The sequence below is a fragment of the Gorilla gorilla genome, chromosome 5 (assembly GCF_029281585.2).
Source record: "Gorilla gorilla gorilla isolate KB3781 chromosome 5, NHGRI_mGorGor1-v2.1_pri, whole genome shotgun sequence".
Taxonomy (NCBI): Eukaryota; Metazoa; Chordata; class Mammalia; order Primates; family Hominidae; genus Gorilla; species Gorilla gorilla.
Window position 1 is genome coordinate 113103636 of NC_073229.2, and position 15252 is coordinate 113118887.

Here is a 15252-nt window from a genome sequence, read left to right on the forward strand (position 1 = left end):
GTCTATCATTCTACTCTCTATTTCCATGAGATCAATTTTTTTTTTAAGAGATAGAGTCTCACTCTGTTGCCCCGGCTGGAATGTAGTAGCACAATCCTAGCTCACTGTAACCTCAAACTCCTGGGTTTAAGTGATCCTTTCATCTCAGCCTCCTAAGTTCTAGGACTACAGATATGAAATCAACGTTTTTGGCTCCCACAGGAGTGAAAATGTGGAATTTGTCTTTCTGTGTCTGGCTTATTTTGGTTAACATAATAAACTCAAGTTCCACCTATGTGCTGCAAAATGATGATTTCATTTTTCTTCATGGCTGCATAGTATTCCATTGTGTATATATGCCACATTTTCTTTATCCATTCATCCACCCTTTGATAAAATTATTTCTGTTCCTTTGGATAAATACTCAGTAGTGAAACTGCTAGATCGTATAGCAGTTCTACTTTTAGTTTTCTGAGAAATTTCCATACTGTTTTCCATGGTGGCTGTACTAATTTACGTTCCAACCAACAGCATATAAGAGTTCTCTTTTCTCCACATCCTTGCCAGCATCTGTTGGTTTTTGTCTTTATAATAGTTTTGTTTTGTTTTTTTGAGAGAAAGACAGGGTTTTGCTCTGCCACCCAGGCTGGAGTGCAGTAGCACAATCATAGCTCACCACTGTAACTTCAATCTTCTGGGGTTAAGGGATCCCTGCACCTCAGTCTCCTGAGTAGGTAAGATGGCACGCACATACCTCATGCCTGGCTAATTTTTTGAATTTTTTTAAAGATGGTGTCTCGTTATGTTATCAAGGCTGGTCTCAAACTCCTGGCCTCAAGTAATCCTCCCATCCATCTCAGCTTCCCAACGTGCTAGGATTACAGACATGAGCCACTGTACCTAGTCATAAATAGCCATTCTAACTGGTGCAAGATGATATTTCATTGTGGTTTGGATTTGCATCTTCCTGATGATTAGTAATGTTGAGCTTTTTTTCAGCATTTTTTCATATATCTGTTGGCCATTTGTATGTCCTCTTTTGAGAAATGTCTATTCACATCTTTGCCCACTTTTTACTGGGATTTTTTTCCTGTTGTTTCCAGTTCTTTGTATATTCTGGATACTAATCCCTCAGAAGAATAGTTTGCAAATATATTCTCCTATTCAGTAGGTTGTTATTTCACTCTGTTGTTTCCTTTGCTGTGCAGAAGCTTTTTTATTTTATTTTTTGAAACAGAGTCTCACTCGTTGCCCAGGCTGGAGTACAGTGGTGTGAATATGAATCACTGCAGCCTTGACCTACTGGGCTCAAGCAGTCATCCTGCCTCAGCCTCCCAAGTAGCTGGGACCACAGGTATGTGCCACCAAGAAATAAGGTCTCACTCTGTTGCACAGGCTGTTCTCCAATTCCTGGCCTCAAGCAATCCTCCCACCTTGGCCTCCCAAAGTGCTGGGATTACAGGTGTAAGCCACTGTACCCAGCCCAGAAGCTTTCCGGTTTCATATCATCCCATTTGTCTATTGTTGTTTGAGTTGTGTTTTTGAGGTCTTAGCCATAAAATTGTTACTGAACCAATGTCCTACGGTGTTTTCCCTATGTTTTCGTCTCAAAACTACTGTTTTATGCTTTCAGGTCTTACATTTAAAGTCTTTAATCCATCTTGATTTGATTTTGTATATGGTGAGAGATAAAGGTCCAGTTTTATTCTTCTGTATATGGATATCCAATTTTCCCAGCACCATTTATTAAAGAGCGTCCTGTCCCCAATGTATGTTCTTGGTGCCTTTGTCTAAATCAGTTGGCTGTAAACGCATGCATTTATTTCTGGATTCTCTATTCTGTTCCATTAGTCTGTTTTTACACCAATGCCATGCTGTTTTGGTTACTATAGCCTTGTAATACACTGTAAAGTAGTGTGATGCCCACAGCTTTGTTCCTTTTGCTCAAGATTGCTTTGGTTATTGAGGCTCATTTCAGGTTCCATAAAAATGTTAGGATTCAGGTGGGGTGCAGTGTCTCATGCATGTAATCCTAGCACATTGGGAGGCCAAGGTGGGAGAAGTGCTTGAGCTCAGGAGTTCAAGACCAGCCTAGGCAACACAGTAAAACCCCATCTTTAAAAAAAGTTTTTTTAAATAAAATTAAAAAGTTAGGAGTTTTTTCTATTTCTATAAAAAATGTCATTGGTATTTTTATAGGGATTGCACTGAATATGCAGATTGCTTTGGAAAGTATGGTCATTTTAACAATATTAATTATTCCAATCCATGGGCATGGAGGTCTTTCTATTTGTTTGTGTTCCATTCAATTTCTTTCATCACTGTTCTAGTTTTCCTTGCAGAGATCTTTCACTTCCTTGGTTAAATTTATTCCTGAGTATTTCACTCTTTTTGTAACTATTATAAATGGGATTGCCTTCTTGATTTCTTTCTCAGCTAGTTCAGTATCAGCATACAGAAACACTACTGATTTTTGTATGTTGATTTCTTTTTTTGTGTATTTCTTTCAAAGACAGGGTCTCATTCTTTTGCCCAGGTTGAAGTGCAGTGGCTCAATCACGGCTCACCACTGCCTGGAACACCTGGGCTCAAGTGATCCTCCCACTTCAGCCTCCTGTGTAGGTGGAACTAGAAGAACACACCATTGTGCCTGGATAACTTTTACATTTTTAAAAAATATTTTGTAGAGATGGAGGTCTCACTTTGGGGTCCAGTCTGTTCTTGAACTCTTAGCCTAAAGCAATCCTCCCACCTTAGCCTTCCAAAGCACTTTGGGGTCAAAGGTGTGACCCACTGTCCAGCCTGTATGTTGATTCTGTATCATTTACTGAATTTCTCATCAGATCTCAGAGTTTTCTGGTGGAGTCATTAAGTTTTTCTAGATTTAAGATTATATCATCAGCAATGAGGGACAGTATGACTTTTTTTCCAATTTGGGTGCCTTTTATTTCTTTCTCTTGCCTGGCTGCTCTAGATAGTACTTCCAATACCATGATGAATAAGTGGACATCCTTGTCTTGTTCTAATTCTCAGGGCAAAAGCTGAAAGCTTTTCCCCAATTAGTATGACGTTAGCTGTGGGCTTGTCATATATGGTCTTTATTATGTTGAGTTATGTTTCCTCTATGCCTAGTTTGTTGAGAGTTTTTATCATGAAGGGATGTTGATTCTTATCAAATGCTTTGTCTGACTCTATTGAGATGATCACATGGTGTTTGTCCTTCATTCTATTGATGTAATGTATCATATTTATTGATTTGCATATGCTGAACCATCATTGCATCAGAGATACTGGCCTGTTTTCTCTTTTTGTTGTGGTTTTGGTATAAACATAATGCTAGCTTTACAGAATGAGTTAGAATTCCCTCCTCTTCAATCTTTTCAGGATTATTTGAGGATTGGTGTTAGTTCTTCCTTAAAAGTTTGGTAGAATTTGGTGGTGAAGGCATCCGGTCCTAGACTTTTTGTTGGGAAACGTTTTATTACTGATTAAATCTCCCTACCTGTTATTGGTCTGTTCAGCTTTTCTATTTCTTCCTGATTCAATCTCGGTAGGTTGCATATATCTAGGAACTTATCCACCTCTGCCAGGTTTTCCAGTTAGTGTATACTTGTTCATAATAGTCTTTGATGGGCCAGGCATGGTGGCTCACACCTGTAACCCCAACACTTTAAGAGGCCGAGGCGGGCAGATCACATGAGGTGAGGAGTTCCGAGACCAGTCTGACCACCATGAAGAAACCCCATCTCAACTAAAAAATACAAAAAATTAGCCAGGCGCAGTGGCACATGCCTGTAATCCCAGCTACTCAGGAGGCCAAAGTAGGAGAATCACTTGAACCTGGGAGTGGAGGTCACAGTGAACCGAGATCCCACCATTGCACTCCAGCCTAGGCAACAAGAGCAAAGCTCCATCTCAAAAAAAAAAATAGTCTCTGATGATCTTTTGTATTTCTGTGGTATCAACTGTAATATCCTCTTTCTCATTTCTGATTTAGTTTACTTGGGTCTTGTTTTTCTTGGTTGGTCTAGCAATGGATTTATTGATTTGGTTTATCCTTTCAAAAAAACCAACTTTTCATTTTGTTGATTCTTTGTATCTTTTTTTTTAGTGTCTATTTTGTTTAGTTCTGCTCTGATCTTTATTATTTCTTTCCTTCTACAAATTTTTGGTTTGTTCTTGCCTTTCTAGTTCCTTGTGGTGCATCATTATTTATCTGAATCCTTCTACATTTTTTATGTAGGCACTTATTGCTATAAACTTCCTTCTTAGCACTGCTTTGCTGTACTTCTTAGGTTTTGGTATGTTGTGTTTCAATTTTCATGTGTTTCAAGAGGTTTATTTCCATGTTAATTTCTTCCTTGACCAAATGGTCATTCAGGAGCATGTTTAATTTCCATGTATTTGTACAATTTCCAAAGTCCCTTATTATTGACTTCTAGCTTTTCTACCATTGTGGTCTAAGAAGGTATGCAATATGATTTTGACTTTTTTATTTGTTACGGCTTGTTTTGTGTCCTAACATATGGTCTATCCTAGAGATTGTTCCATTTCCTCACGAGAAAAATGTGTATTCTATAGCTACTGGATGAAATGTTCTGTAAATGTCTGTTAGGTCCATTTAGTCTAATGTGCACTTTAAATCCAATGTTTGTTAATTTTCTGTCTTGACGATCTGTCTAATGATGACAGTGGGGTGCTGAAGTATCCAACTACTATTATACGGGAGACTATATCTCCATTTAGATATAATAATATTTGCTTTATATATCTGGGTACTCTGATGTTGAGTGCATATATGTTTAGAATTGTTATATCCTCTTGCCAAACTGATCCTTTTATCATTATATAATGACCTTCTTTATCTCCTTTTACTGTTTTTGACTTAAAGTCTGTTTTATCTGATATAAGTTTAGCTACTCCTGCTCACCTTTGGTTTCCATTTGCATGGAACACTTTTTCCATCCTTTTACTTTCAGTTTATGTGTGTCTTTACAGTTGAGTTGAGTTTCTTGTAGGCAGCATATGGATAGGTCGTGTTTCTATATCCATTCGGCCAGTTTACATCTTTTAAATGGAAAGTGTAATCCATTTACATTCAAGGTTATTATTAATATGTGAAGGCTTATTCCTGTCATTTTATTAATTTCTGGTTGTTTTGTATATTCTTTGTCCTTTCTTTCTCTCTTATTGTTTCATCTTTGTGGTTTGGTGTTATTGTGTAGTGGTAACATTTGAAGTTTTTCCCCTTCATTGTTGATATGTTTGCTCTGTCAGTGGTTTTTATTTATATTTTTGTGTTTTCATGATGATGGTTACTAGTCTTTCAATTTCAGGTACAGGACTGTCTAAGGCATTTCTTACAGGACCAGTCCAGTGGTGGTGAATTCCCTCAGCTTTTGCTTGTCTGGGAAAGACTTTATTTCTCCTTCATTTATGAAGAAAGAATAACTTTGCTGGGTATGGTATCCTTGGGTGGTAGGCGTTTTCTTTCAGAACTTTGAATATATCCTCTACTCTCGCTTGGCCTATAAGGTTTCTCCTGTGAAGTCCACTATTAGTCTAATGGGAGCTCTCTTATAAATGACTAGACAATCTTAATGTTTTTTGAATTTTCTCTTTGACTTTTAACAGTTTGACTATAATGCGTTGTGGAGAAGACCTTTTTAGATATTATCTTTTGTGGGATCTTTGATCCTCTTGGATGTCTAAACCTCTTATTAAACTTAGAAAGTTTTAATCTATTATTTCATTAAATAGGTTTTCTAACCCTTTTGTTTTCTCTTCATCTTCTGGAACACCAAAAATTTGAATATTTGGTCACTTTCTGGTGTCCTATATCTCAAGAAGGCTTTACTCATTCTTTTTTAGCGTTTTATCTTTATTTTTGTCTTACTAGGTTACTTCCAAAGACCTGTCTTCAAGTTCTGAGATTCTTTCTTCTGCTTGATCTAGTCTATTATTGAAGCTTTGATCTATTTTCTATTTCATTCAATGAATTCTTCATTTCCTGAATTTGTTTGAATTTCTGATATCTATCTCTGGTAAACTTCTTATTCATACCCTGAATTGTTTTTCTGATTTGTATTGCTTTTCAGTATTCTGTATTGCTTTTCAGTATTCTCTTCTTTCTTACACAGAGCTTCCTTAGTATCAAAATTTTGAATTATCTGTCCACCATTTCATGAATTTTTTTTATTATGCTGCTGAAGGATTATGAATTTTTTATCTGCTGCTGAAGGATTATTGTGCTCCTTTGGAGATGGCATATTTCTTGCTCTTTCATGTTTGCCATGTCCTTACATTGATATCTGCACATCTGGTGTAACACTCACTTCTCCTTTTTTTTGAGACACGGTCACACTATCACCCAGGCTGCAGTGGGTAATCATGGCTCACTACAGCCTCAACTTCCTAGGTTCAAGTGATCCTCCCACCTCAGCCTCCCAAGTAGCTGGGACTACAGACACACACCACCATGCCCAGCTAATTTTTTTTTTTTAATTTTTTGTAGAGACAGGGTCTCCCTATGCTGCCCACACTGGTCTCAAACTCCTGGCCTCAAGCAATCCTCCTGCCTCAGTCTCCCAAAGTGCTGGGATTACAGGCATGAGCCACCATCCCAGCCCCAGTTTTTCTTTTTTTTTTCTTTTCTTTTTTTTTGAGACAGAGTCTCACTCCGTTGCCTGGGTTGGAGTGCACTGGTATGTGATCTTGGCTCACTGCAACCTCTGCTTCCCAGGTTCAAGCGATTCTTGTGCCTCAGCCTCCCGAGTATGCTGGAATTACAAGCACACACCACAATGCCTGGCTAATTTTTGTATTTTTAATAGAGACAGGTTTTTGCCATGTTGGCCAGGCTGGTCTCAAACACTTATCCTCAAGTGATCCACCTGCCTCAGCATCCCAAAGTGTTGGGATTACAGGCATGAGCCACGGCACCCAGCCCCAGTCCCAATTTTTGGAATTAGCTTTTGGAGGGAAGGACTTTTTCCTGAAGCTATATCTGTGGTGTTGGTCAGGTAAAGCACTTTGGTTATGATTCTGGATGCATGCAGTAGTGTAGTCTCTGTATGGTTTCTTCAGCTGTAAACAGAGTCAGTTTCCTTGGTAGCTCAGGGTGTGGTTGTTAGTGGAGGCTATAGTAAGTTTTGCTGGGGGCTGGGATGTCAGGTGGGCATTCTCTTAAATGGAAAAACTACACATTTTTGTTTTTCTACTCTGGCGAGTACAGGGACAGGGGTGAGGAGAGAGTCTGACTATAAAGAGGGAGCATGAGGGAATTCCTCTGTGGAGATGCAGCAGTTCTATAATCACTACCATGAATTTACACGAGATCAAACTGTACTGAACTATACACACACACAAATGCATATCAAAAGTAAATAAGATCTGCAATCAGTTAACAGTACTGTATCAATGTCAATTTCCTGCTTGTGATATTGTACTACAATTATATAAAATGACACCATTGTGAGAAGCTGGGAGAAGGGTTCACAGAATTCTATGTACAATTACTGCAACTTCCCTTGAGTCTATTAATTATTTTAAAATAATAAGATTTTTTTAAAAGCCACCTGAAGAACAAGACTGAACAAAGTATATTAAATCAGTGACAAAAATAAATTTTGTTTCTTACCTTTAGGCTCTTTAGGTAATTTGAGAGCATGCTGGGATGGAACCGATTTTCTTCAGCAACTTGACTATCATATCTTGGTCCTAACATTGTCTTCAGAGGTAAGAATCTTCCTAAACAACACAGATAGGTAATAATTTCCATAAAAGGAAATGTTTCAGATTAAAATTCTATAATTAACAATTCTCAAATATCGCCTTCTTAAAACCTTTTTTTTTTGAGACCAAGTGTCGCTCTGTCCCCCAGGATAGAGTGCAGTGGTGCAATCTCAGCTCATTGAAACCTCTGCCTCCCGAGTTCAAGCAATTATCTTGCCTCAGTCTCCCAAGTAGCTAGGATTACAGGTGTGTACCACCAAGCCCAGCTAATTTTTGTGTTTTTAGTAGAGACAGGGTTTCACCACGTTGGCCAGGCTGGTCTCAAACTCCTGGGCTCAAGCAATCCACCCACCTCGGCCTCCCAAAGTGCTGGAATTACAGGCGTGAGCCACCGCACCCGGCCTCTTAAAACATTTTAAATGGAAAAGCAATCTAAAAATCCAAGTGTTCATAAAGTACTCTCAATTTAAAGTATACTTTTAAAAGATACTACCCTACATCTTTTTTTTGAGACGGAGTCTCGCTCTGTAGCCCAGGCTGAAGTGCAGTGGCGCAATCTCAGCTCACTGCAAGCTCCACCTCCCAGGTTCATGCCATTCTCCTGCCTCAGCCAAGGACAAAAAAATTATAAAAATTGACAATCAAATATAACAGCAAAAGAAAAATTATCAGTGAATAGAACTTCCATTATCTGAGTTCTACACCACTACATTAAAAAAGTTATTAATTTAAAACTCTTAAAAACATAAGCAATCTTCCTGCCTAAGCCTCCCAAGTAGCTGGGACTGCAAGTGCACACCACCATACCCAGCTAATTCTTTTGCTGGGGGGAGCACGTTGTCAGGTCTCACTATGTTGTCCAGGCTAGTCTCAAACTCCTGGGCTCAGGCGATCCACCCACCTCAGCATCCCAAAGTGCTGGGATTATATGCCCTATACGGTTTTTATTATCAGGTTGGAACTTTCTCCAACCTGATACTAAAAAGTTGTAGGCTTTATTCTATACCTCAGGATAAAGACCATGCTAGAATATGACATCATTCTGAGAGGATGCTAACCAAAATCATCCTTCAAACAACTATCAGTGGTTATTTCAGCTAGAAAGACTGACTTTTTTTGACCTTTTTTTATGAATGACAGTATAGCATAGAGGAAGTCACCTCTAACCAATTTTTTTTAAATCTATTTTAACTGATATATGTATGCATATTATTTTTGAGACAGGGTGTCACTCTGTTGCCCAGGCTGGAGTGCAGTGGTGTGATGTCAGCACCTGCAGCCTCAACCTCCTGGGCTCAAGCAATCCTTCCACCTCAGCCCCCCAGTAGCTGGGACTACAGACGCACACCACCACACTCAGCTAATTTTTTGTATTTTTTGTAGAGATGAGGTTTCGCCATGTTGCCCAGGCTGGTCTCGAATTCCTAAGCTCAAGCAATTCACCTACCTCGGCCTCCCAAAATGCTGGGATTATAGGCATGAGCCACTGAGCCTGGCCTTACATTTTCAAACACAATAAAAACAATATTATCTGCCTAAGTGAAGCCTTAACATCTGTCCAAAGGCTTTAAGCTAAATTTCATGAAAAAATAATTTTTTAAGATTTTGTTTTCTACAAAATCAAAGTCACCCATAACCTCCACATTGCTAAATCAAATGGTCAACTCTCAGTTCTCACCTTAAGCTCTCAGCAACATAAAACAACTGGTCACTTTCTGACAAAAGAGGGAATTCCTGAACCACTTTTTTCACCTAACTTCCAGAATACTATTACATCCTCCTGGTTTTCCTTCTAGCTCTCTGGCCTCTCCTTCTCAGTCTACTTTAGTGGCTCCCCCTCTCACCCTGACTCCTCTATGTTTTGTCTCAGGACTCAATCCTTGGACCTCTTTTATATTTTCATCCACTCCCTTGGTGTCTCATCTAGTCTCATGGCTTTAAAAGCCATCAATGTGCTAATGACTTACAAATTTATATTTCCAGTTCAAATCGCTCCCTTAACTCTAGATGGATATCAACTGCCTACTGAACCTCTACTTTATGTCTAACAGATGTCTCAGATTTGATATCCAAATCTCATCTCTTAATACTCAAACTCTAAAACCTGCTCCCTTCATGGTCTTCCCTATCTCAGCAAATAGTAACATCATTCTTTCAGCAGCTCAAGGTTATCCTTGAGCTATTCTCCTTGCTATCCTTGCCTATTCTCCTTTTCTCACACCCAACATCCAATCCATCAGCAAATCCCGTAGCTCCACCTTCAAAATACATCCAGAATCTGACCACTTCTCACCACCTCCACCAACATCTGATTTAGGTTTCTTTTACTTCATTTAGTTTAACAGATATATAGCGGGTATCTACTATGTACCAGGCATTGTTCTAGGCACACGGATTACATTAGTGAAAAGGGGAAAAAAAAAACACACACACAAACAAAAAACAGAAAAGCCCTGCCCTCATAGTGTTTATATTCTATTAGGAAAATATAAACCATAAGCAATAAACATAATAAATAAATAAATAAGAAGATTCATCCCATCAGACTTTCTCTCCCTCTTACTACTGACTCAGAAGTCCAATCCTATTTCCATCAGCTCTTTCAGGGTTCCCTTTCCTTCTTATCCAACATCAGAGCCCACAGTGGATCAACATAATTAGTCCCCTGTAAATACCCTTAACCTCCTTGCTCTGCCCCCATTACCCAGTCACACTCACCTGAGAAAAATCCAGACCTCAATGAACTTAACCACCTGACTTCTTTGTGCCTACACATATGTAGCTGAGGCCTCCTAGAGCAAATCTCACAGCACAAAAGATGGGTGACACTATACTTCATAATCACCAATATCAAAGGCAATCCTACCACACACCATTAGCTCTCCTTTATGATAAATATTTTACATCTTTTCCTCATTCCTAAAACATCCCCTTTTCAACTGACAACTTTAAGTTAGACTTCACTGAAAAGAAAAAAACAAAAGAAGCCATAATAATTAAAGCTAATTGTGTATGTTTACCACATGCTAGACACTGTTTAAAATACTGTACACAATTCATTCATTTACTCCTAACAATAAGTATTGTTATTATTCTTCGTTTTACAGATGAGAACAAAGCAAGAGCGATTAAGTAACTTGCCGCATGTCTCACCACTAATAAATGGTAAAAACAGTGACTCAAATGAAGACTACGGATGTAGAGTCCATGAATGAAACTGCTATTCAACAATGCCTCTCCACCTTTAGGCAGAAACTTGCCTTGCCTTTGCAGTTAATCTATAAACCTTTCTGTATCTCAGCCCATACTCCTCCTCCCATTAAAAATCCTCCCTTCTGCTCGGGATTTCCTTACCATCTTGCCTGTCAAAGGCCACCAATCAATCCTTTCTTCCTCTCCCAACCCCCACCCCCAACATTTTCAGCATCTCAGACATCTGCTGGCTCATTCCCATCAGCATTTAAATAAGCCCTGAACTCTCCCTTATCCCCCACCTTATGCTTCATTTTTACTCCTTTGCATAACCAAACTTTTTAAAAAGTTTAATACACATACTCCTATCTTTACTTCATTACCTCCAATTCATTTATGTATACATGTGTGAGCAAGAGTGTAGACTTTACTTCTCTATAACTGTGCATAATTTAGTTTTTGAGCTCCCATTCAAGATAGCCCACAGTCAAACCAGGATTCTCCTCCTGAATGTGACTACATTCCTCAAAGGTAGAGAACCTGGCATTGGGGGAAAGGAGGGCAACTGCTATTTTGTACACCATCTTTTTCCCCTCTTGCTTCCAGTAAACTGAACTGTATTGCATCTGATCTTTGGGCATTGTTAGTTTCCATCCCAGCAGCATCTGCTGATATGACTAAGGTCCATCCACGGCCTTGGTAGACGGGCTGATGAAGATAGTCCTACATCTTCAATGTTCCAACCCCTGCCTCCTTCTCAGGTCAGCTGGCCATTCTCAAGTCACTTCTGATCATTCCTTTTGGCCACTCTATCCCCATTCTTTTGGCCACTCTATCCAAAAGGTAGGAAAGGTAGCAATTAGCCTCTTAGACAGGTCTCAGAGCCATCTACACATATTCCTCAGCAATCCACTACAACTCTCTAAGAGACTTGCAACCAAGTAGCTCATTAATCCACTCTAATCTGGCTTCTGATCCCACATTCCCACTGAAAATATTTGTCACAGTCACCAACAGATTTTACCAACTTTTCTAGTATCTTAACATTTCAGCAGCATTTCATGTATCTGACAACTTCTTCCTTCTTGAAAAACTCTCCTGCCTTCCATGACACCCAAACTCTTGTTAGTTTCAATCACCCACCTAACACCTCCATCAATTTCTAGCTATTCATCCTCAACTCCTTTATTCCCTCTTTTTTCTTTAACCAACATCTAAATGTCAGGTTTCTATGGGTTCCACTGTGGACCTTCTCTACTCTCTCTACGGTCTCTGCCTGGGAGAAGTTTTATCTATTGCCATGGTAGAAATGACACTATCTGTTCATCACATTCAATTTACTTTCTTCTTCCAGGATATAATGAAAGACTAGCTTTCTCAGTTTCTCTTGTAGTTGGGTGAGGGCCATGTATCTGGATTCTGGCCAATGGGATATGGGCCAAAGTCAGCTATATGACTACCAAGCCTGGCCATAAAACCCCCTGAGAGATCACCCATGCCTGCTCCTCCCCTTTCATAGCAACTTTAGAAGTCACATGTTTAAGATGACAGCATCAAAGATGGAAAGAGTCTAGCAAGTTGCTAACCAGAGAAGAGTAGCCTGGGAAAGTTGCCTGATACAACACATTCTGATATGAGCAAGAAATATAGTTTCATTGGAACTCCTAAGTTTTGGGCAGTTGTTTATGAGAGAACTAGTATTACAGGCATACTTTGCTTTACTGTACTTCACAAATACTGCATTTTTTAATAAATTGAAAGTCTGTGGCAACCTTTTGTCTATCAAGTCTATCACGTAATTTATCCAACAGTATGTACTCATTTTGTGTCTGTGCCACATTTTGGTAATTTCCACAATAGTTCAAGCTTTTTTATTATTATTATATTTGTTACAGTGATCTATGATCAGTGATCTTTGATGTTACAACTGTAATTGTTTTGGAGTGCCATGAACAACACCCATAGGATGGCAAACTTAATAAATAAATGCTGTATGTGTTCTCACTGCTCCACTGAGCAGCCATTCCTCCGTCTCCCTCCCTCTCCTGGAGCCTCCCTATTTCCTGAGACACAATAATATTGAAATTAGGCCAATTAATAACCCTACAATGGCCTCTAAGTGTTCAAGTGAAATGAAGAATCATATGTCTCTCATTTAAATCAAAAACTAGAAATGATTAAGTTCAGTGAAGAAGGTACACTGAAAGCCCAGATATGCCAAAAGCTAGGCCTCTTGCACCAGTTAGCCAAGTTGTGAATGAAAATGAAAAGCTCTTGGAGGCTGTTACAAGTGCTACTCCAGTGAACACACAAATGATAAAAAAGCGAAATAATCAGTCTTTTTTTTTTTTTTTTTTTTTTTTTTTGAGACGGAGTGTTGCTCTGTCGCCCAGGCTGGAGTCAGTAGCACAACCTCGGCTCACTACAACCTCTATCCACCTCCCAGGTTCAAACGATTCTCCTGCCTCAGCCCCTCGAGTCGCTGGGACTACAGGTGAGCACCACCCGGCTAATTTTTTTGTATTTTTAGTAGAGACGGGGTTTCACCATATTGGCCAGGCTGGTCTCGAACTCCTGACCTCGTGATCCACCCACCTCGGCCTCCCAAAGTGCTGGGATTACAGACGTGAGCCACCATGCCTGGCCAAAAGCGAAATAGTCTTATTGTTGATATGGAGAAAATTTCAGTGGTCTGAATAGATCAAACCAGCCACAACATTTCCATTTAAGCCAAAGCCTAATCTTGACCAAGGCAGCAACTCCCTTCAATTCTATGAAGGCTGAGAGAGGTAAGGAAGCTGCAGAAGAAAAATTTGAAGCTAGCAGAGGTTGATTCACAAGGTTTAAGGAAAGAAGCCATCTCTCTAACATAAAGGTACAAGGTAAAGTGCTGTTATGGAAGCTGCAGCAAATTATCCAGAAGATATAGCTAAGATAATTGATGAACATGGCTCCACTAAACAGCAGGATTTCAGTGTAGACAAAACAGCCTTCTATTAGAAGAAAATGGTATCTAGGACTTTCATAGCTAGAGAGAAGTCAATGCCTAGATTCAAAGCTTCAAAGGGCAGGCTGACTTTCTTGTTAGGAGCTGGTAACTTTAAGTTGAAGCCAGTGCTCATTTACCATTCTGAAAATACTAGGGCCCTTAAGAATTATGCTAAATCTACTCTGTCTGTGCTCTATCAATGAACAACAAAAGCCTGGATGACATCCCATCTGTTTACAGAATGTTTTACTGAATTTTTTGAACCCCACTGTTGAGACTTACTGCTCAGAAAAAAAGATTCCTTCCAAAATATTACTGCTCACTGACTATGCACCTAGGCACCCAAGAACTCTGATGGAAATGTACAGGGAGATTAATGTTGGTTCCATGCCTACTAACATAGCAGCCCATGGATCAAGGGATAGTTTCAATTTTCAAGTCCTATATTATTTTTGTTTGTCTTTACAGAGTGGGTTCCCTAAAAAAGGTCTTATTATTTAAGAAATACATTTCATAAGGTTATAACTGCCATATACAGTAATTCCTCTGATGAATCTGGGCAAAATAAATCAAAAACTTTCTGGAAAGGATTCACCATTCTAGATGCCATTAAGAATATTCATGATTCATAGGAGAAAGTCAAAATATCAACAGAATTTGAAATGTTTATTATAACCCTCATGGATGACTTTGAGGAGTTCAAGACTTCAGTGGAATAAGTAACTGCAGATGTAGTGGAAATAGCAAAAGAACTAGAATTAGAAGTGGAGCCTGAAAGTTAGCCAGGCATAGTAGCACACACCTGTAGTTCCAGCTACTCAGGAGGCGGGGATGGGAGAATCGCTTGAACCCAGGAGTTCGAGGCGGCAGTGAGCCATGATCATGCCATTGCATTCCAACCTGGAGGACACAGTGAGATGCTGTCTCAAAAAAATATAAATAAATAACTGTTTTTGGTTTTTTTTTTTTGAGACAGGGTCATACTCTGTCACTCAGGCTGAAATACAGTGGCGCGACCTTGGCTCACTGCAATCTCCATCTCCCGGGTTCGAGTGATTCTCCTGCCTCAGCCTCATGAGTAGCTGGGTTTACAGGTGCCTGCCACCATGCCCAGCTAATTTTTATACTTTTAGTAGAGATGCAGTTTCACCATGTTGGCCAGGCTGGTTCTGAACTCCTGACCTCAGGTGATCCGCCTGCCTCGGCCTCCCAAAGTGCTAGGATTATAGGTGTGAGCCACCGCACCTGGCCAATACAAACATTTTTTAAAGTGGAGCCTGAAGATGTGACCAAATTGCTGCAATCTCATGATAAAACTTTAACAGATAAGGAGTTGCTTCTTACAAATGAGCAAAGTG

General features: G+C 39.5%; 1 protein-coding gene across 2 annotated transcripts in view; it reads right to left on the reverse strand.

The window, feature by feature from the left end:
- The window catches only part of RNGTT (RNA guanylyltransferase and 5'-phosphatase), a 350620-nt gene that overhangs the window by 322846 nt on the left and 12522 nt on the right, over positions 1-15252 (reverse strand). For both annotated transcript variants that reach the window (XM_019030091.3, XM_055391168.2), the window contains exon 2: positions 7619-7728. In XM_019030091.3, the coding sequence (XP_018885636.2) occupies positions 7619-7728 (110 nt within the window). The remainder of the gene's footprint in view (positions 1-7618; positions 7729-15252) is intronic.